The sequence below is a fragment of the Equus asinus genome, chromosome 10, assembly GCF_041296235.1.
Source record: "Equus asinus isolate D_3611 breed Donkey chromosome 10, EquAss-T2T_v2, whole genome shotgun sequence".
NCBI classification, from domain to species: domain Eukaryota; kingdom Metazoa; phylum Chordata; class Mammalia; order Perissodactyla; family Equidae; genus Equus; species Equus asinus.
The window spans coordinates 20,334,916-20,356,731 of record NC_091799.1 but is presented as its reverse complement, the minus strand read 5'-3'; the positions used below and the strand labels follow the sequence as shown (position 1 = coordinate 20,356,731).

At 50.6% G+C, this 21,816-nt stretch overlaps 1 protein-coding gene across 6 annotated transcripts in view; it reads right to left on the bottom strand.

Moving 5' to 3' along the window:
- Nucleotides 1-603: 603 nt before the first annotated feature.
- GOLGA1 (golgin A1) overlaps nucleotides 604-21,816 on the bottom strand; it is a 47,415-nt gene continuing 26,202 nt past the window's right edge. For 2 of the 6 annotated variants that reach the window (XR_006533135.2, XR_011506238.1), the window contains 12 exons: nucleotides 18,439-18,534; nucleotides 17,147-17,296; nucleotides 16,494-16,589; nucleotides 9,556-9,645; nucleotides 8,684-8,786; nucleotides 8,441-8,568; nucleotides 7,805-7,948; nucleotides 4,886-4,945; nucleotides 4,158-4,328; nucleotides 3,545-3,631; nucleotides 2,834-2,988; nucleotides 614-1,883 (listed from right to left, as the gene is read on the bottom strand). Coding sequence is in view for 3 of the 6 variants with exons in the window: in XM_014840651.3 (XP_014696137.1) it covers nucleotides 2,908-2,988; nucleotides 3,545-3,631; nucleotides 4,158-4,328; nucleotides 4,886-4,945; nucleotides 7,805-7,948; nucleotides 8,441-8,568; nucleotides 8,684-8,786; nucleotides 9,556-9,645; nucleotides 16,494-16,589; nucleotides 17,147-17,296; nucleotides 18,439-18,534 (1,206 nt within the window). In the remaining 3 variants the exon portion in view is untranslated. Of the gene's footprint in view, nucleotides 2,989-3,544; nucleotides 3,632-4,157; nucleotides 4,329-4,885; nucleotides 4,946-7,804; nucleotides 7,949-8,440; nucleotides 8,569-8,683; nucleotides 8,787-9,555; nucleotides 9,646-16,493; nucleotides 16,590-17,146; nucleotides 17,297-18,438; nucleotides 18,535-21,816 lie in introns of all 6 variants that reach the window. The other 4 variants (XM_014840651.3, XM_014840654.3, XR_011506237.1 and 1 more) reach the window with 3 other exon arrangements.

Genomic DNA, 21,816 nt, shown 5'->3' with positions numbered 1-21,816 from the left:
TGAGCCGTCCCCAGGGAGCGAGCGTGGCAATCCAGCTGTCTTGCCACAGCAGTACCTCAGGCCTGGGCTCCAGTGCGCCTGGCGGCTATGGAGAGATGTTTTGCTGGATAACTATTTATTGTTTTTATTCCTTTGATTTGTATGTAATTTTGGAGCTTATTTAATAAAGTGCCAAACATTCAATAATTGACCTAGGCTTTAAAAGTCTTCAGTTTGTGTGACTGCACTTGGAGTCTCTGAGAGGGCCTCAGCTGGGACGGTCACCATCCTCTGATGCTGGGTTTGGCTGTGTGGCAGGAACACTCTGACTGTGACTGTGAAGTTTTCTTTAAAGCCAGAAGCAGGTAGCAATCAGCCTAAAGACATAAAGGAACGTGTTGTTCCCTGTAACCACTAAGAGGGGCCTCTGAAGAGCAAAGATGCTCTTCTTTCCATTTGAGCACGTGTCACCGCAATCTGCATTCTGTTAAAGGTAGGGACCACTTCAGAGTCCTGAAGTTCTTCCCAGTCACGTGGGCCTCGGAGACACTGACCAAAGTGACACAATCCTCCCGACTCCTCTGCAGAACCCCCTCCATTCCCAGGAGGTCAGACTAGGCTTCTGGCTTCATTCAATTACATGTTTATTCACCCAAACCCAATCAAGGGACATTCTTCCTGAGAGACAAATGTTCGAGGGCCCTTGAAGTTGACCTTCAAATATTAAATAGGAGACACAATGTACTAAATTTAACAAGTCAAAAAAATACTGACACATTGGACTAGATCAAGTAAAACCCACTGTAGCTGCATCTGGATTGAAGAGCTTTAATCAAAAAGTGTATTGCACCACAAAGGAATTTTCTACAGCAGTTTTAGATAATATAATCCCTATTTACAACATGGAGGGAGTGAGCAAGATCCAGAGCTCATAGAAAGGCCTATATATACTGTGTCACAGCACGTTTTATACAGGTAAAAGTGCATTCAATCGCTTAGAATATTTACTCCACTCTTCCTCTTAAAGCTGAAGGTAACAACATGCAGGAGGAAAGCCTGGTCAGGAGGAATCCTCCCCAGCAAGTGCAGACTTAGTGATGGGCCCCACAAGTTCACCGACAGTGCCGGGGGGGCGTGGCGGGGACGGTGAGGCTGGCTCAAGGGCTGGAGAGGCCTCAGGAGCTGGACGGGGCTCCCACAGCTGTGCTGTAGCTGCCGCTGGGAGCCCCGAACAATCCGACCTTAGGGATTCGCCCCTGGGACGGCTGGAAAAGCTACCTCTTATCAAACTCACAGCACAGGAGGGCCTCCTGTTTGGTGTCCCTACCAGGTCAATGGAAAATAGCGTTCTAAACAAAGGACAGACATCTGCAGGGAGGAGCCAGGTAACTGAAGAATGGGTCACCTGGATGGCACAGAGCCCAAGGTGGGATGAAGATGCTACCCCCCTTGCTTGGTACTTCTGGGTCTGTGGAAATGTAGTAGGTCAACTCTGCACATTCTTGTTTTTCTGTGAGAGGTATTTTAACCTTAAGTATAACTGAGAAACAACTTTACATCACTGGATAACTGATCGTAAATCTAGGAGCTCCAGTTATTAATTCAGTTTTTTATTTAACCAGTGAAACTTTCATCAAACTATAAATCAAGAAGTGGTTTCCCTTTAGATTCAATATTACGGCTTATCCAGAGCAAGCATGTTCCCTTTTCCTTAGCAACAATGAATACAGGTTTTGTCAGTCGCTCCCAGAACCATCTGCATGCTATCGGGTACTGCAGCCAGCCGGGGGCTGTCTGGGTGTCATATATGAATGTAGTGTCATCCTAAATAATCGCAGGGAGGGTGAGGGAGAGAGCCGGTGGCTCCACATACAGGCAGACCACCTCCGAGGTTTTGGTCGAGGCTGGAGGAGGGACAGCAGAAAACATGTGATTAGCATGTGCTGTGTTACGACGCAGAATTAAAGAGCAAAGCAAATTAAATACCACCGCTGCTTCAGCGGATACTGCAGAATGGTAGCAAAATGCCAAAGGGACAGGAATCCCAATCTTAGAAATAATTTCCTCCTGATCCTCTGATCTTCCTTTAAGAACACCAGCTAAATGGATTTTATAATACAGAAGACGTTTATAATAATAGCGAAGAACTTTAGCTATAAAAAATAGTTTAAAATGGTTTACCAGCAACCTATCCAAGATAATACATTCATTAAAAAGGCAATTGAGTGTATTTGGTACTAAGGATCTTTTTACATATTTGCTAGTTTTCTTCAGTAAAAGGAGATACTGTCAAAAAGTTGCATATTCATTAATCCACACTGGTCCCAGAGTACCTTGAAGATGGACACATCTAAAGTTCTAGGTGGTTTGAGAAACAAGGTGAAATAATGTTTCCTTGAGAGGAAGGGTTGAAAAGCCTCTTCTAACTCATCTGAACCCAAACATGCTAACAGGAAGGGGAAGTTTTAAAGCCACCCCCATCGTTGGTTCTTCGTGGCAGAGGCAGGTGGGCCTGGCCTGCTGGGCACCATTGCAAAGGGCTGTCCTTCCATCCAGCGTCATCCCATCCCATGATGGATCAACTGCCGCCTCTGACAGAGGCCGATGGCTTCAGCTTGAAGTGTAACATTATAAGTTAGAGGACTCAGGTGCAGATGACGCCAGCCAGGGCTGGGGTGTGAGCAGCGCTGTGAAAACGTGGGTAGTGCCGGGACCCTCCCATTTGGTGACCAGATAACAGGATGAGCTGCCTCCTGAGGTTCAGATCAGGCTGCAGGGAAGTGGGCCTTAGGTCTTGTAAACAGTGTTTAGATGCTTGTACAAAATACTGCAGTTACAGTGATTAAAAACCCACCCAGACTGGTGTGTCAGTGTTCTTTTCACAGAAAGAGTGTCAGCCCATGGAGCTCCATCCTTGGGTAGTTCCACCTAGGACCATGGTATCCGAGGGTTGGAGATGGATGGCCGGATGCTGCCCTTGGGAGCTGGCTTGGACCCAAACCACGACATCTGTGTTTGAAAGAGAAAAGGCTCATGAGAGAGAATCCGGACTAGGTGCAAAGGAAGCTGAAGGAGCCCCCAGCCCTGGGCCAGCCCCTGCTGCCCTCCAGGCACCCTGACTCGGGCTGGGAGCAGAGCGGTGAAGGCGATGGTTGTGGTCAGCAGTCTGAGGTCTGAGTATGGAAGGGAAGCAGGAGAAAAAACTGACTGGACAAAGACAAGGCAGTGGAATTTTAGGTAATTTTTCCTTAAAATTTTTTTCCATATTATCAATGCAAGCACTTTCTGAATATTTATCTTTTATTTTTTTAAGTCTGGGTGCTGGGCCAGACCTGGGGCTATGGATGAAGCACTGCTGATGAAAGCGCTCTGGAAACACAAGGCCCGTTGCTCCAGTACAGCACAGACCTGTGGGCACGCAGCGTGTCCTCAGTAAATACCACCTGAGTCGAGTTCATCATGCAGAAGCACCTTCTGAGCTGACAGTGCGCTGGTCCCCTCTGCCAGTGCCAGCAGTACCAGCTACATTTTTTTGGAAGCCGGATGGCAGACCAGGGAAGCCTACCTTGTACTCCAGGGTTTCTTTGAGCATGTTCTCTTCCTCTTGTGAAAAGTTCAGCAACACCGACACAGCTTTTATCAGATGAAAAGCCTGAAACAAAGCAAGTTTTGCTGCCATGGGCCTTGGTGGGGGGACTCAGGGGCCGAAGGGCAGCATTTCCTGGTTCTGCTCCTGGCACGTGCTCCTGAACTGGTTAGCAAGGATGTGGAGGGCGGAGCTGGGCATTCTGAGGTCTGATGGCAACGACAGTTCTTTTCCTCCCTCCATCTTTTACTTCGGGAGCTGGCAAGATCACCAGGACATCCACAGCGGCTCTCTTGCTCCTCGGCAGGAGGCAGGAATGCTGGGCGGATCAGTTTCCTGTCCTCTGGCCTCAGCATCCAACCCACATCTCCTCCCAGGAGCCAGTTCCCCACTCGGTCCCCCCGCCCTGCTTGCTGCTCAGTCAAGGTCAATGCCAGCTGGAGAAATGACTAAGCGTCCCCACTGGTGTCAAACTGAAATGTAGGAGAGTGAAAAAGACAGGGACTTGGTGGGAGGCCATGCAGGGCTCAGATGAGTGAGCCAGGTCCAGGGGTGGAGCCAAGTACCCAAAGGCAACTCAGAAGCCCTTTACCTCAGATTCACGACAGGACATGAATTTTAAAACCACGTGTTTAAGGTACTCGAAGTTGATCTCACGGGCGTCAGTCAGGTCAGCGGTATTCGTGACAGAAGGGGCCATGTTTGGCATCTCAGGGCCGGGCTTCTCTCGGACTTCAAAAAGTTCGTTATCAGGTCTGATTTTCTGAAAAAGCAATGGGAGATGCAACATTGGACCCCTCAAGACAGGTCTGAAAATCGCATGGGAGATTCACCTGGCCCAAGTGTGGTCACCTGCTGTTCCTGTGCCACACTCTTCACGCAGCAGGGTGCAAAGGCCCCCCTGGGAAGCAGGCGCCAACGTCTGAAGAAGGCTCAGCCCCTCCAGGTGGGGTGGATGCAGGAGAGGAGGAGAGAGGTCCTCTGGGGAAGCTCACATTTCCTTTATCTGTGGCAGGACACATGCCCTGGGGCAGAGGTGCTGCTCTCCTTAGGTCTGGGCCTGGCACTCCGCCATTCACATGGGGTGCACCCATCACTACGCTGACTTTTCAGACAACACGCAGGCTCAGAGAAGGAGGGCGCACAGCCGCTTTTCAGAGCCATGTTCAAGTTGGCAGGGCCACTGTCCGGCCAGCCAACGTCTGACTTCCCAGAGACCCCTCACAGTCAACTGGGGGAAGGCGAGGATCAGCAGGCAGCGAGGGGCCCAAGGCCGAGAGCCGGGAGGGCGGCAGCAGTGGGGAGAAGCGGGGCACTCACCAGTTCCTTCTGCAGCGTCTTTCTGAGCTCCAGCATCCTCTGCTGCATCTGCTTTATGGTCTGAGACAAACCCCCGCCACCCAAAAAGCCAGCTGTTAAACGTACATTCACCATCTTTAAGGTGCAAAGGACAACAGAACAGACAGACGCCCCTTGGGTCCCCTTACATCTGTTATAAGTCCCTGCCTCATCTCCTGAGAGGCCTGTGCTGTCACCCCCGTGTGCCTGCTGCCTTGGGTTCTGTCCCTCACATGCCGCTGCTTTGCATGCACTTGCTCTCCAGGCCCCTCAAGTGCCACTGAAGCTGTCACGTGCCCCTCTATGGGGCATGCGAGTGCCCCAGTGCTGCCCACGCCTCCCCATGGGCTCGGCCCGCAGGACTGCTCGGGTGTTCGCCTCCGTCAGCAGCACAGCTAGAAACATCTCTGCCCAGTAGATTATGTCCTTCAGGCTTGTATTTATGTGCTACGATGCCACATAATGCAGGCCACGGTGCCTGGCTGTCCCCAGCACCCGTGCTCCCCTGAGTTCCGGGATGGCCCGCGAGGCTCGCTCCGGACACTGGAAAGGCTCCTGGTTTTGCGCACAGCCACCCACACTGGGTTTTCTATCTTCCACTGATTGTCTTTTATTTATTTTCAGTTTAATTAGTATTATGAGCCTTAAATGTAATTTATTACACAATACATTAATCACCAGAAAGGCTGAACTCTGTTTTCCCAATCAAAAAGTTTACTGTATAATCAGCAGTGCAGGAAAAAATTTCTCCCAAGTTTCACACCTGTAACATATCAAACTGAGCTTTTCCTGTGGACTGCTGGTCCATGTCGCCGTTCTTACTGAGAAGCTGGCATTTTGCATAGTATTTTTCATGTATCGGAGTTTTCAAAGCCTTCTGCAGTGCTCCTAATTACAACCTCACTGTGACAGTAACTCTAGGGGACGGCCCGCGTCTTAATGTGTAGCTGAGCTTCCTCCTTGAAACAAAGCGGGAATAAGCCTTTCCTCATGGGAGCCATCTCCACAGCCTCCAGAGGAACGAGGCGACTGGGCCACAGGGCCGTGAGTGTCTCCAGCTCCATGGAGCACATTAAAGGGCCTCTGACACACCGCGTTTTATCCAACGGTGACTGGGTTTCAGTTGCTATTCTCTTGGTTACCGTGAGGCTGGATGTTCCCCCAAAACTACATTTGCTATTTGATTTTCTGTGCTTTGATTTCCTAGGTTTTTGGCTCATTCATAATTCATCCGACAAAAATTGACTGAGTCCCTACTATGTGCCAGATACTGTCCCAGAGCCTGGGGAAACAGCAATAAACAAAAAAAGAAAAATGGCTGCCCTAAGGAGGGAGAATGTCAATAGCCAAATATACAGTACATCAGAAGGTGGTAAAAGGCATGGAGAAAAAGAGCAAGGTTGGGGGCAGGGAGTGCTGGTGGTGAGGGGTGACAGGGGTGGCAGGGGAGGCCTCAATGACACCATAAAGGAAGTGAGGGTAACTGGGGAAAGAATCTTCCAGACAGAAGGCTCAGCAAGTGCAAAGGCCCTGAGGCAGGAGGGTGCCTGATATTCACAGAAAGGTGAAGCCAATGTGGCTGAGAGGGAGCCCTGGGGATGGCAGAGGGAGTGCAGTGAAAGGGGAAAGGGGCCCGCCCACACAGAGCTTGTGGGCCACTGCAAGGACTTCGGCTTTTACAGAGATGGGAAGTCATCAGAGGGCTGGAACAGAGGCATGACAGGGAAACCAGTTAGAAGCCCAATACCATCCTCCAGGGCAGAGAGGACCGTGACCTGGCCTAGGGGCACAGCACTGGTGAAGATGAGAAGTAGCTCATTCTGGGTGTAGTTTGAAGGGAAAGCCAAAGGACTTGCTACTGGTGTGGATGTTGGTTGAGAAAGAAACAAGGCGCTTGAGGATGACCCCAGGCTCTGCCATTTCCTGAACCAGGACAGATGGCAGGAGATGCTGGGGAGCACGATGAATCGGAGTTCGCTTCTGGACATATTCAGTTTCGGATACCTTTCGGACATTCATGAGGAGACACCGAGTGGACAGACATGAAGTCTGGGGCTCAGAGGAGCCACATGACTGGAGACGGGCTGTGGGAACAGCAGTGTAAGTACGGCAAGATGGCCAAGGGCGTGACTGCAGCTGAGAGAGGGGTCCAAGGGTGGGACCTGGGGCACAGCGTTTGTCACTTCTGTGTGTGTGTTATACTTCACGACAAGAGATTAAATGTGGGGGGAGGGAAAGAGAAAGAACGCTTTTTCCTTTTGTTAAAGATCTAAAAAAATATGCACATACAATCACACAATTTGAGGGCAGAATTTCAGGCCAGAGCAATAACTATCCAGCACATTTAACTTCACAAGACACTTTACAAACCAGAACCAAATAAGAGCCCGCATTTACAGGCGCAGAGGCCTGGGGGCGGGGGCTAGGGGGTGGGCTCAGCACATCTATGAAGCCGCCACCAAGTAACAGAAATTCTACAGGGCAGCTCAGAAACACTTCCATTTCATCCCCGCCCCCCCATAAAAACCACGTAAAGGCAGGTCTCACTGCCACCATTTCACAGCTGTACGAAGGAAGCGTAGAGGTAAGGTGACTGGTCCACCACCACCCAGTGGTGACAGCAGAGGTGGCTGGGAACACCTAGACCTGCCGATGCTCAAGCTCTGACACGTGAGACGTTTTCTCAAGTCGGGGAGCGGAGAGGACAGGCGAGTGTGACAGGAAGATGACAGCACAGGAGGCAGAAAGAAGAGGAAACCCAGGAAAAAGCCCTTTTGATGAGGAGGTGCCATCTCCCCGAGGAGGTGCCCGGGGCACCGGCAAACAAGGGAGGAATGGTTTGAGGCACGAGGACAGGGAAAGAGCAGAGACAGAAACAGCTGAGGCAAAGGGCATCCTCACCTTATTTTTCTCTAGAAGTTGCTGCTCCAAGCCCTGCTTTTCCTTCTGTAGCTGCCCCAGATCCATCGCCCCCACCTCACCATTTGGTACTCCCTCTGCAGCTGGAAGCTGGTACGTGGGGTCCTGCATGGCCCTCAAGGTTACCTACAGGGTGGTGGCAACAAGTTGAGAGTCAGGACAGGTAATAGTCAAGCTAAGCCACAGGTCCCTGGGGAGGGGACCAAGACTTGTTCCAAAGGGGTGGGCTGGTGGTGCCCACTGGGCAGCTGGCCAGGAACCAAACTTAATCTACGGAGAGCCCGGCCAGTGCCCTCCAGGATGACACTGAGCTTTCCACGCAATGAGTCTGCTTGGAGGGAAAGGGCCTTAACACCTGAGCACTGACAGGTGTCGCCACCTCCAGTGGGGTCCTCCAGACTCACAACCTCCCAGTCAGTCAAGCACCCCACTTTAAACACAGGAAGTAGAGCTCAGGGCAGTGACTTGCCCCACGTTCCGTAGTGAGTGGACACCAGCGCCCTTCCCTGCGTCCCCACTGCCTCCTCCCCTGGCGGACGGCAGCAGGCCGCCTGGTATCTCGCTGCAGCACACACGGCTGCCACCACGCCTCGGCCTGGTGGGCCAGATGGCACTCACGTGAGGCTCGCTGGCTGAGAGTGCCGGCCCCTGCTCCTGGCCTGGCAGCAGCTCCTCCGCCCGCAGGCTCCGCAGGGCCTCCAGCTCGCTCTGCAGCTGGTGCGTCTGCAGCAGGGCCGAGTCGTGACCTAGGCCGGGCAGGGGGAGGGGGCTCATGAGCCCAGTGTGTCAGGACCAGCCACCTCAGGGCAGTGCTGCTGGGCAGGAACAGGTGAGAAGGCTCAGCAGGGGCAGAACCCTCACCTGTCTTCAGCAGGAGAATCTCCTGCTCTTTCTGGAGAATCACTTCCATTTTCTCCTGCAGACTCTGCTCCTTCTCCTCTACTGCAGCCGTCAGGTTAGCAGCCTTGGAGAAAACCCACGCAGGAGAAGGTTGGCAGCAGTAACCCCATCTCCCCCAAAGGCCTCTCCACTTTCCTACTACCCCGGGTACCCTGAGTCCCACTCTGAAGTCCACAGCCTCGAACACACTGCAGCTACCCTCTGCTCCTACACACAAGCACCAACCAATTCTCCTTGGCAGAGGCCCTGCACAGGGCACTCGCCCTCACTGCCCCTCTGGCCTGCAGTGGGCCACCAGAGACGCGGCTGCCCTGCCCGGGCTTCCAATGAGCTGTGACAACCACAACCTGCAGGCTTCAGTGCCTGTGATGGGCCTGCATTTGACCCACAGAACACGACCTTGTGACAGAATCCCAGAAGGTGATGATCCTGGAGTCTTTTCAGAGGCAGCTCTGAGACTCAGATGTCTTAAGCACCGACCCAAGGCCCAGAGCCAATTCACTAGGAGGCCCGGGGCCTGACGCCGAGCCCATCTGCACAGGAAGGCTTTCCACCCCGCCTGCTGGGAGCTCAGCGGTGCGTGCCGTCCAGGGGCGGCGGGCAGGGAGGCCCGCCTCACAGAAACAGAGCCCAGTAGGTGTCTGGGGATGGGCTTCTCCCAGGTGATGTTTATAACACTGACCATCAAAAAAGGCCCTCCTGTGGGGAGAAGGTCTCTTGATAACATTTTTCTCTCACCCCCACAGACCTCCGGGGAGTCACATGGCTGACGGCATTCCTGAGCCCTGGACAGACGGGCGCAGGCTCGCACCGCAGGGTCACACAGAGCCCACCTGTTGCTGGAGCTCCTCCCTCTGCTTCCGCACCTCCTCCAGGGCTTGAGCCATCGCCACACTCACGATTTCTCTCTGGCTCCACTCTTCCTGCAATACCGAAAAACCAGGAGGAGATTGAGCCCCAAAACTCAGTTCATGTGTTTTTAGTTGAACACTTCACATGAAGGCCACAGCAGGAGTAGTGTCTCGCAGGGCCAGACGAACACTGTCCCTGCTTTCCAAGGTTCCCAGGCTGCCCTCTGGCTGCAAGGCCTTCTGTATCCCTCTGAGAACGGTCCTGGTGGACAGCACGCCAGGGCACAGCACTGGGGGTCGTTCATCCCATGAGCACCCCAGCCAGTGCTCGGACCTAGAACTTGAAGAGCTGGGCCAGTGGAATCAACGCAGAACAGGAAAGACTCTCAGGCCACGCGGATGGAACAGCGGACTGGGACCATCCGGTTATAGAAAAAACAATAAGAAATTAGGGATTTTAGTAAGGCGAAATGTCACAGACTCACCAAAATTAACCATTTTGTACGAGAGAAAACTGAGGCTCTGAGAGGTTAATCATTTGCCCACGGTCCTGGAGCTGGTAAGTGGCACAGCCAGCTTCTGTCTGAGCTCAGAGCCAAGCTTTGGAGGCTACACTCTCCCACCCACAGTATTTTCTACCACGAGCAGGGCTGCCTCACTGGCCTTTCCCAGAGCACAGCGACTAACCAACAAACCCTCAAGTCCTCTCCTGTGACTGATGCCGGGCTTGCAATCAACCCCTAGACGAATAATATGACTTCTCAGGGGCCTGAACACTGTCAGGGATGTCCACTGTTTCTGTCTCCCCAGAATCCCCTCCTTTTTGGGGGGTAAGAGCCTCATCATTGCTCTTCTCTACTCCCACCCCACAATTCCACATAGTTCTGGCCAAAAATGATACCCCCATTTTGTGGCTACAAGGATAAGCATGTGATCCAGGCCTGGTCAATCACAATACCTCATCTCCTTGGCCAAATCAATTTGTCCAGAGGGTGGCTCTGTCCCTCAAGATGAACCAATCAGAATCCCCCCATTCTTTTTTTTGGTGAGGAAGATTGGCCCTGAGCCAACATCTGTCCCAATCTTCCTCTACTTTATGTGGGACACCGCCACAGCGTGACTTGACGAGAGGTGCTAAGTCCACACCCAGGATCTGAACCTGGGAACCCTGGGCCGCCCACAGAGTAGCATGTGAACTTAACCTCTACACCGGCTGGCTGGCCCCCGAATCCCTTTTATACGACGAAGCTGAGAGGGAGAATCCCTCCTTCCCCGGGGTCGCTAAGCTGGAGCGTCACCAGCTTGGAGCCGCTGTGGGACTGGACGCAGTCTATATCCTGGAGAAAAGCGAGTGCGAGAGCTGGGTGACTGACAGGGGGACAGCATGATGCAGGATGAGGAGAGCTCTGAGGCCTCGGGTTCCTGGCGAACAAGTCCTTCTGGTTCTGTGAGCTGCTCTACTCCTCCTACGAAACCGCCCTTTCCACTTACTCCAGGCCAAGCGCGTCAACAGAGGGAGATGTCAGTCATGGCCAGTGGCATTCTGGCTCCTATTGCAGAGTTGTCAGAATTGACCTTCCGTGAGACCACCTCTAGTGGACAAGAGCAATTGGCACCTGAACTCTAGAGGCTGACGTTGGGACCTAACTACTCCGGACAATACCCCTCGTAGGGGAGGCTCTGGTGATACAGGAGAAGGAGCAAGAGGTTTCAGGCTGGGTGGAGCTATGAAACCGTGGCCCTGCCTGCCCAGGTGGGGAGGGTGACAGGAACGTCCTGCTTCTGCAGCAGCCTTTTCGGGAGAAGTTTAGAAGAGACGCTGTGACCACTGACGTCTAAGTGGCCAGGAGGCAGACTGTGAGCAAGAAGACAGGGCCGGCACTGCACTTGACAATTCTCATCCATGCTCAGGCTGGATCTTCAGGGTAATCTTCTCGAAGGCAAGGGTGATCATCTTCAGTCTAAAATAAGGAAACTGGATTTCCTCAAGAACCAGCTGGTGAGGGGCTAGGCTGGCTCACAGAACTGATTCCACGCGGCTCTGAAGTCTGTGCTACTGCCACAGAGCCACAGACAATCCAGGACCACGGGAGGTGAGGCTGACCGTGCAGCTCAGGGTCGCTGTGGGGGCCACCATGCTACCCACAGGCGGCAGCTCTCTGCACCTAGGAATGATTTCCCCAGAGGGGCTCAGGGAACAGCTATTTTGAAAAATATGAGATACAAACAATTCTAAACATGTGTGCACCTAAACATAGTGCCTCAAAATACTTGAAGCAAAGACTGACAGAACTAAAGGGTGAAAGAGACAAATCCACGATCATAGCTGAAGATTTAGCACATTTCTCTCAGTAGCTGATAAAACAAATTGACCAAAAAAAAAGAGGGGCCAGCCCCGCGGAGTAGTGGTTAAGTTCGAGGTGATCTACTTTGGGGGCCCAGGTTCTTGGGTTTGGATCCTGGGTGTGGACCAACACCACTCATCAGCCATGCTGTGGCAGCGACCCACATATAAAGTGGAGGAAGATTGGCACAGATGTTAGCTCAGGGCTAACCTTCCTCAAGCAAAAAGAGAAGAGGATTGGTAACAGAGTTAGCTCAGGGCTAGTCTTCCTCAGCAAAAAAAAAAAAGTATCAGAAAACATATAGAAGATTTCAACAATACTATCAACCAACTTGATTTAATTAGTACATATAGAATGTTCTCCCTAACAGCAGCAGAATATATATTCTTTTCAAGTGCACTAAAGTATTTAACAAGATAGACTATAGGCTGGGTCATAAAACAAGTCTAAATAAATGTCAAAGGACAGAAATCATTCAGAATATTATCTGATCCTAATGGTATTAAACTAGAAATCCAAGATATCGAGAAAATCCCCCAAATGTTGAAAATTAACCCCCTTTCTAAACAGCCTGTGTGTGCTGGTTTTTAAGTTATTGCCTCTCAGCCCACACCTAGCCTTTTAGAATCTGCTTTGTGACGCTACACCCGGGACTCGGCCAACCACATTTCTGCTCATCCAGCTGGCTCCATATCAATATCTGCCAACAGGGGGAGCTTGAGGGAGGCTGCACGGCAGGAGGAGGGAGAAAAAGCCTTCCTGCTTTCCGGCAGCTCCTGCTTCTCTGAGCAGTGCTCCTTTGCCCTGGTAGCAGCAATTTCTTCCTAAAGCAGCAGCTGCATCCACTTTGCAGTTTTTCCAACACTTGCAACTGAATTCATTCACTGCCCCATCCTCCGACACACACACCAGCACCAACTGTACAGCGCCCCCCCTCAGGGGCCTGAGTGTCAAACCTGTGCGGCTCTCAATTCCTAAGTTTAATAATTCCAACTTCTTCACTTTGCTCCCTTAGTCCTAGGGTTGGAAGCTGCTTCCTGCAGTTGCTACCTTCGTGGTATCTTTTAACTGTTTCAGTGCTGGATTAAAAAACTTTACATTAATAATGACAAAGCAACAGAGATTGGATTGGTGGTTACCAAAGGGGGAGGGGGGAGGGGGAGGGCAGAAGGGGTGATTCAGCTCACATGTGAGGTGATGGCCTATAATTAGTTTTTGGGTGGTGAACATGAGGTAATCTACACAGAATTCGAAATATATTATGATGTACATCTGAAAGCTATATAATGTTATAATCCAATGTTACTGCAATAAAAAAAAAAAAACCAAACCAAAAAAAACCACTTTACATTAGAACATAAATTCTCATTTGAATAACTGGGGTGGCTCCTTTCTCCTGAATGGACCATGAATGACACACTGTGGGTCAGATTTTCTGTTTCTTTTTGCATACATATTTGCAATAATCATTGCTCTTCATTCTTTCTTACCTCCTTACATCCATGTTCTTCCACCCAGAATTTTCCCTCACCTGAAAGATGCTTGTTCTTTTTGGTAGGAAGACTGTCCCTGAGCTAACATCTGTACCAACCTTCCTCTATTTTGTATGTGGACGCTGCCACAACATGGCTTGATGAGCGGTGTGTAGGTCCGCACCTGGGATCCGAGTATGCAAACCCCGGGCCACAGAAGCAGAGCATGTGAACTTAACCACTGTGCCATCGGGCTGGCTCCTAAAACATGCTCTTTAGTAGTTCCTTTAGTGCAAGTCTGTTGCTGACTAATTTTTTGTTTTCATTTTACTGGTTTTCTTCAGTTCTACCACCATGCTGTGTCTGGGTATGGATTTTCACATTGCTCCTGTTTGCATCTGTAAGGGTTCTTATACCTGTACCTGTAACTTGACAGTTTTCATCAGTCTGGCAAACTCTCAGCCATGAAATCTCTTCAATGATTGCTTCTGTCTTGTTTTTTCCATTTCCTTCTGGGCCTCCACTGATACATGATAAGACATCTCACAGAATCCTAATGTCTTTAATTGTTCATTTTATGTATTTCATTCTGCCCTTTCTTACATTTCACTAATTCTCTCTTTAGTTCTAATCTGCTGTTAAACTCATTCATCTTTTTGGTAGACAGCTTTACTGAAGTAGAATTGAATAATCAACTAAACATAAAGTGTGCAATATGATGAATTATGGTGAAATCATTGCCACAATAAAAATAGTGAAAATATCCATTACCCCAAAAACGTTTCCACATGCCCTTTTGTAATCTACTGCGTTTTAGTTATTGCATTTTTCAATTCTAAAATTCGAATTTGATCGCTTTTCAAAACTGCTGTCTTTTATTAGTTTCCAAATCTCAGCTGACATTTTCAATTTTGTCTTCTGTATCCTTAAACACGGTAAGCACAGTAATAGCTGAGCCTCCTAACAGCTCTTCCTACTTCAGCACTTGCCTCATTTACAGAACACTCTCCACTCAGAGCCAGAGTGACTCTTTTCAGACAGACCTCCTCACATCACTTCTCTCCTTCACGCCTCGGATGGCTTCCCTGCCCTCCCCTCACTACCATCCACTCTTCTTCCCCAGCCCACTAGGCAGCAGCCACACTGGCCTCGGTGCTGTTCTCTAGACAAACCAAGCCTTTTTCCTTCCACAGAGTCTTTCTATTTGCTATTTCTTCTGTCTGGAATATTCCTTCCCCAAACATTCACACTGCTGGCCCTTCTCCTTATTCAGATGTTTTGCTCAAATATCCTGAAGCCTCCCTGACCTCCCAATTTAAAAGAGTGCTCTCCGTCCTACTCCCGGCCCCTCACGCTACTTTGTCCTCTTCAGAGCACATGACTATTGCTCACTTGTGTACTGTCTCCCTTCACAAGCTCCTCAGGGGGAGAGTTTTGTCCTTCTGCTCACTGGCGCATCTCAGCACCTACAACGGTGCATACAGGTACTTAAACGTCTGTTGAAGGAAGGCATGAAAAAGTATCTGACTCTAAAGTACACGCTTCCCTCGAGCCAGCACTACCGCCCCAGCACCGGCAGCACCTCGCACACGCGTCCCTCGAGCCGGCACTACAGCCTCAGCACCGGCAGCACCTTGCACACGCGTCTCTCCAGCTGGCACTACAGCCCCAGCACCGGCAGCACCTCGCACACGTGTCCCTCCAGCTGGCACTACGGCCCCAGCACCGGCAGCACCTCGCACACGCGTCCCTTGAGCCGGCACTACGGCCCCAGCACCAGTAGCACCTCGCACACGCTTCCCTCAAGCCGGCACTACAGCCCCAGCACCGGCAGCACCTTGCACACGCGTCCCTCAAGCCGGCACTACGGCCCCAGCACCGGCAGCACCTCGCACACGCGTCCCTCCAGGCGGCACTACGGCCCCAGCACCGGCAGCACCTCGCACACGCGTCCCTCCAGGCGGCACTACGGCCCCAGCACCGGCAGCACCTCGCACACGCGTCCCTCCAGGCGGCACTACGGCCCCAGCACCGGCAGCACCTCGCACACGCGTCCCTCCAGGCGGCACTACGGCCCCAGCACCGGCAGCACCTCGCACACGCGTCCCTCCAGCCAGCACTATGGCCCCAGCACCGGCAGCACCTCGCACATGCGTCCCTCAAGGCAGCACTACGGCCCCAGCACCGGTGGCACCTCGCACACGCTTCCCTCAAGCTGGCACTACGGCCCCAGCACCGGCAGCACCTCGCACACGCTTCCCACAGTCCAGCACTACCGCCCCAGCACCGGCAGCACCTCGCACACGCTTCCCACGGTCTGGCACTACGGCCCCAGCACCGGCAACACCTCGCAGACACTGCTGAAGGCTCACTCGGCACAGGCCCTCAGCTGTGGATGTTCTCAGACAAGTCCTGTGCCAAAGAATCGACAAGGTCGTGGTGTTGTGACCAAGCTGGGCAAGTACTGCAATGACCCATCGTCCAAGGGCTGCTGTGAAAGAGGTTGGGGAGCCGGAGGCCTATAAGGAAGTGCCAGAATCTCTCTCCCTCTGCATCCAGTTATGTCCAGGGAATGAAGCGGGCAGCATCTGATTAAAGCACCATGTTCCCAGAAAGGAAAGGGTGACAATCCAGCAGACTGTTTCTTCATTTCTGTACATGCTCCCTGGCATAAACAAACAAGGTCCTATGACCAACCATGTGAGGCCTTGCTTTCCTAGTCTCACTGTTAAAATCAGCAACATTGTGCTCTGACAGCATTACTTTCAGGCAGCTGTTGATGGCAGCGCAGAGGAAGGGCTGACCTCTGTGGTGGAGTGAAAAGTCAGACCAGCGCCACCTCTAACTACGGAACTTGGGCAAATTATGTACACTTGGAACTTCAATGACATTAACTGCAAAATGAGCACAATTCTTCCCACCGTCCTGGATCACTGAGAGGACTTAATCAGGCGACAATTTCCAGTAAATGCCTAACAGAACTACTGAATAAATGCCAGTTCCACCCCTTCTCACTCTAAGTACAGAACTCTCACTCGGCTGCTCCAAATACACACGTGCAAGACATGACACTTTTGTGAAACTGATTCAATTAGATAGATACCTTTAGCTTCTTTAGTTCAAGTTGGTGATGCTGTAAAGAACATTCACATTCATTCTTACTTTCTTTAAGGGCTGCATTTTCTTGCTCCAGCTCTCTCTGCAAATTGAGCACAGTATATATAAAAAGAAAAGGTCTTTACCATATTCCCCCCGAGCACAGTCCTGTCTTTGACATGGAATCTTTAAAAATGCTCCCTGTTCCTTTTTTGGTCACTGCAGGGGTGGGAGATGAGAACAGGGCGGAGGTCAGAAAGAGAGAGCCGCTTGACAAACTCCTCACAAGAAGAAACGAGGCACTTGACTCTGAAGACTGTGGGACAGGGAGGGGACCAGGGAAAAGGAGAAGCCATTCGGGGAGAACAACAGAAACTGTAGACAGACAATGGGAAGAAGCTGGTGGGACTGGTCAGGAAGTGACAGGAAGTCCCTGTGCAGCCCAAGGAAAAAGCAAACCCATCTGATTGGGGGTTTTGTAAAAAGCAGCCTTTTCCCATCCAGGCTCACGAGCAGGTGTCTTGGTGGGGAGACAAACACTGCTCAAAAAGTGGTTTCCTAGTTCAGAAGAGGCTGGTCCTCTTCCTGTCAAACTACTTGGCAGCCCAGCCACGCGCGAACCTGGCGCTCATGTGGCGGCCTCCCCGCTCCTGCACTCACCGCCTCCCGCTGTGCAGCTGTCTGCTCGGCTGCCCGAGCTCTCTCCAGGGCAGCGAGCTGGGCCTCCAGCACGTGGATGCGCTCTGTGCACTGCTGCTCCAGAGCGAGCACCTGCTGCTGAGCACGGCTGCTCTCCTTGTTTGCGGCAGCCTGTGGGGGTACCAGAGGACAGTTATTCATGGTGACAACAGGGGCCTTATTCTGTCCCTTGGTGACCAAAGATGGGTATCCGACAGAAACACCTCTCCTTCCTGACCTTTCTCAGCCTGGGTGCTATCGATGTCCCCTGCTGTAAGCTCTGCCTATTGCCCTGGCCCCTGGCCTGCTCAGGAGCTGGGGTTGGGGACAGGTTTGGGCACCAGCCAGTCCTAAGACACAGCCCTCTGTCACCCCACTCAGTGTTGCCCTCTATGGCTGAAGTGCTTCCTGGGAGGAAGTATAAGAGAGTGATGAAGAACAAGAGCTTTGATCTAAGAAAGATGTGAGTTCTGCCATTTACTAGCTGGGAGACCAAGGGCTAGGGACCAGGTTTTTCTGAGCCTGCTTCCTCTAGAATGATAACAACAGTACACATGCCTTAGGTCTGCTGCAAGGACTAAAGGAAAACATGTGCAGAGAACTTAGCACAGTGCCTAGGACACGGCAAACATGCCATAAATGCTGTTTTTATTTCTCTAGTTTTTTTCTTTTTTTTTTTCTGCTTTTTCTCCCCAAAGTCCCCCAATACATAGATGTATATTTTAGTTGTGGATCTTTCCAGCTGTGGCATGTGGGACGCTGCCTCAGCATGGCCTGACGAGCGGTGCTATGTCCCCGCCCAGGATCCAAACCAGCGAAACCCCGGGCCGCTGAAGCGGAGTGTGCAGACTTAACCACTAGGGCATGGGCTGGCCCCTATTTCTCTAGTTTCGAACTCAACACCCAACCTGGGGCTGTGACAGCTGGCCAAGCCTTGCCATCTTCTCCCCAGAGTTGGGCCTGTTCTCCACAGCCCCGGCTGCAAGCTGAGGTTTGACTCCCAGTGGAGCTATGACCTCTAACAGTCCCAGAACTAGGCTGGGCCCCACGGCCAGCTGTCAGGTGCGACTCATCCTCTCTGGATAACTCCGATCCTCCAGCAGGCCCCCACTCCCTCCATCTGCAGCTGCCCGCCTGTTCAGATTCAGCACAACTGGATCTAAGGTCGGGTCCAGATACCACTCCAGAAGTTGGGAGTGAGTCTGAGGTGTGTGCAAAGGCATGAAGGGAAAGCATCGAGGGTCCAGGACACAGCAGCCGCAATAACCACTTACAAGCTCCTGAATCTGAGCTTCTTGAGTTGCCATGATGTCACTGCTCTGTTTCAGCTTCTCCTCAGACGCCTGCAGGCTCTGCTCTAGTTCTCTCACCTGAGGGGAAACAGAAGCACTCTTTCGTTCAAAGGAAGCTGGAGAGTAGCAACAAGTGGCTTTAAGTCCTAAAACAGGTCCATGACAGAAAATTTTTAAATTAGAAAAACGATAACGCATAAGTCTACCATTATAAAGCACTATCGTTCCAATGCATTTTCTTCTAGTCGGTTTTATGATTTTTTAAAAATAACTTTTTATACAATTCTGGTAAAACTCTGTATTTTTCCTCCTCACTCAAGTTTCCTTCTGTGTTTCCACATATTCTTCAGATCATAGATTGTCTCTTCAAAGGATATTTCATAATTTACTGAACCAGTGCCTACAGTGCTGGCACTTAGGTTGTTTTCCATTTTCCCATCTAAAATGAGGCAGCAGTTAATATCTTCATGCAACGTTTTTTGACCTGGTTTGAATCACTTGCTTAGGATAGATTTCCAGAAGTGGGATTACCGCTCATGATACAAACTTAGGTCTCACTCATTCCACAAATATCAACCAAGCCTGACTAGGTACCTGGCACTGCCACTGGGACATGAGGCAGGCCCAGAGGACAGGACGACATATTGCCCAGCACTGGGCTCGACCTGGCTCTCTAATGTGACATTTTTATCTGACTCGAGCTGTCTTTGCCAATTTCTCTTATAAAGTCCTCTTGTGGGGGGCCAGCCTGGTGGCACAGTAGTTAAGTGCGCATATTCCGCTTCGGCGGCCCAGGCTTCAACGGTTCAGATCCCGGGTGCGGACATGGCACCACTTGGCAAGCCACGCTGTGGTAGGCGTCCCACATACAAAGTAGAGGAAGATGGGCACGGATGTTAGCTCAGGGCCAGTCTTCCTCAGCAAAAAGAGGAGGATTGGCAGCAGATGTTAGCTCAGGGCTAATCTTCCTCAAAAAAAAAAAAATGAGTCCTCTCGTTTGTTGAATAAGGTCTGACCTTGGGGAACTCTATTATGACAACATACGCACAGGCAAGGCTGCAGCTTTGTCAGGAGAGGCAGGGACCCAATGAGATGGATATTTTCAGGTCTTACGGTTCCTCCTATACATTCACGTATAAGACTCAACTGAAGTAACCCTGTGAGAATAGTGCATTTCCGTAGAGGAGAACAGTCATGTTACTTGTCCATTGTCACAAATTCTATTTGTGGTAGAGCCGGGACTGAAACCTAGCTTTTTAAACTCCTGAGTTCAGAAAATATCTACCCAAGTCCCAATTTAGAGGGAGAGCTCAAGAGAGACTCAGATCCTCAAAAGGTTAAGCAGAGAGTTATCATAAGGCCTGGCGATTCTACTCCCAGGTATATACCCAAGAGAAACGACAGCCTGAGTGCACACAAAACCCTTGTTCACAGCACTAATGTGCATGGCAGCATCATTCACAACAGCCACAGGATGGAAACAACCCAAATGTCCATTGACAAGAGAAGGGATAAACAAAACGTGGTATATATATATACAGTGGAATGAAAGTCTTAAAGAAGCTTATTTAGCCTTAAAAAGGAATGACATTCTGACACATGGTACAACATGCATGAACCCTGAAGATACTAAGCTAAGTGAAATAAGCCAGACACAAAAGGTCAAATATTGTATGATCCCACTAATATAACGTACAGAGTCATCAAATTCATAGAGACAGAAAGTAGAATGGTGGCTGCAGGGGACGGGGAGGAGAGCATGGGGAGTTACTGCTTTAACTGGTACAGAGGTACAGTTCAAGAAGATGATAAAGTTCTGGAGGTGGATGGTGGTGATGGTTGCACAACAATGTGAATGCACTTAAAGCCACTGCACTGCACACCTAGAAATGGTTGAAAAGCTAAATGTTGTGTTATGTATATATATTTTTTTAAAGATTTCATTTTTTTTCCTTTTTCTCCCCAAAGCCCCCCAGTACACAGTTGTATATTCTTCGCTGTGGGTCCTTCTAGTTGTGGCATGTGGGACGCTGCCTCAGCGTGGTTTGATGAGCAGTGCCATGTCCGTGCCCAGGATTCGAACCAACGAAACACTGGGCCACCTGCAGCGCAGCGCGCGAACTTAACCACAGGCCACAGGGCCAGCCCCTATGTTATGTATATTTTGCAACAGTGAAAAAAAAGATACTCAGAAATAGGTAGAACTGAATTATAATAAAACAAACAAAGCTGTATTAAGATAAAAATACAGTTTTAAATATATTTATCAGGAAATAAGAAAGATTTTAAAAATGGGCTAAGCATGTGCCATGGTCTGAATGGTTGTGTCTCAGGTCGAAAGCCTAACGCCTGATGGGATGGTATTAGGATATGGGGCCTCTAGGAAGAGCTTAGGTCATGAAGGCAGACCCCTCAGGAGTGGGATTAGTGCTCTTATAAAAGAGGCCCCACAGAGATCCCTGGCCCCTTCTGCCACTTCACACTCATTAAACTGGCAAAAAAATTAAAAGGCTGGGAAACACCAATGCTGGAAAAGGCAGAGATGCAGATACAGTGACCCTCGTGCACGCTGGGGGAGCGAAGCCAGGTGCAGCCCTCTGGGAACGTTCTTGTCTTACTTAGTCACATTAGGTCATACACACTCTCTATTCTCCTTAAGATAACAGGGACCAGGACGTTCACTGCAGTGTCATCTGTGGTCACAGGAAGAAGGCGGCAATCTGGATGTCTAACATCTAGTAGATAACTACAAAGTGGAATAGGTGAGTACAGCGAAGTGGACACAGATAGCAGATGGGGCAGAGGAAAGTAACAGAGAAGACACATGCAGGGCCATATCGTTTCCCTCAATTAACATACATGCACTCAAAACAATGCCACCTATTTTTTTTTTTTGAGGAAGATTAGCCCTGAGCTAACATCTGCCGCCAATCCTCCTCTTTTTGCTAAGGAAGACTGGCCCTGAGCTAACATCCGTGCCCATCTTCCTCCACTTTATATGCAGGATGCCTGCCACAGCATGGCATGCCAAGCAGTGCTATGTCCGCACCTGGGATCCGAACAGTTGAAGCCTGGGGCGCCAAATCGGAATGTGCGCACTTAATCGCTGCGCCACCAGGTCGGCCCCAATGCCACCCATTTTAAGGCAATCCAACAATAAAAGTGTGTGTTATTAACCACAACAGAATGGTTTCCTATGGGAGGGAGGGGAATGGGGATAAAAAGGAATAAATAAACACAAGCACAACTTTGTGTGGAACAATGACAGTGATGTGGCAAGAACGAAGAAAACGACTAGCTCAACCCTGTATAAGTAAGATCCAAAAGACAGTCCCTCTGAAAGAAAACCTCTGACCCAAG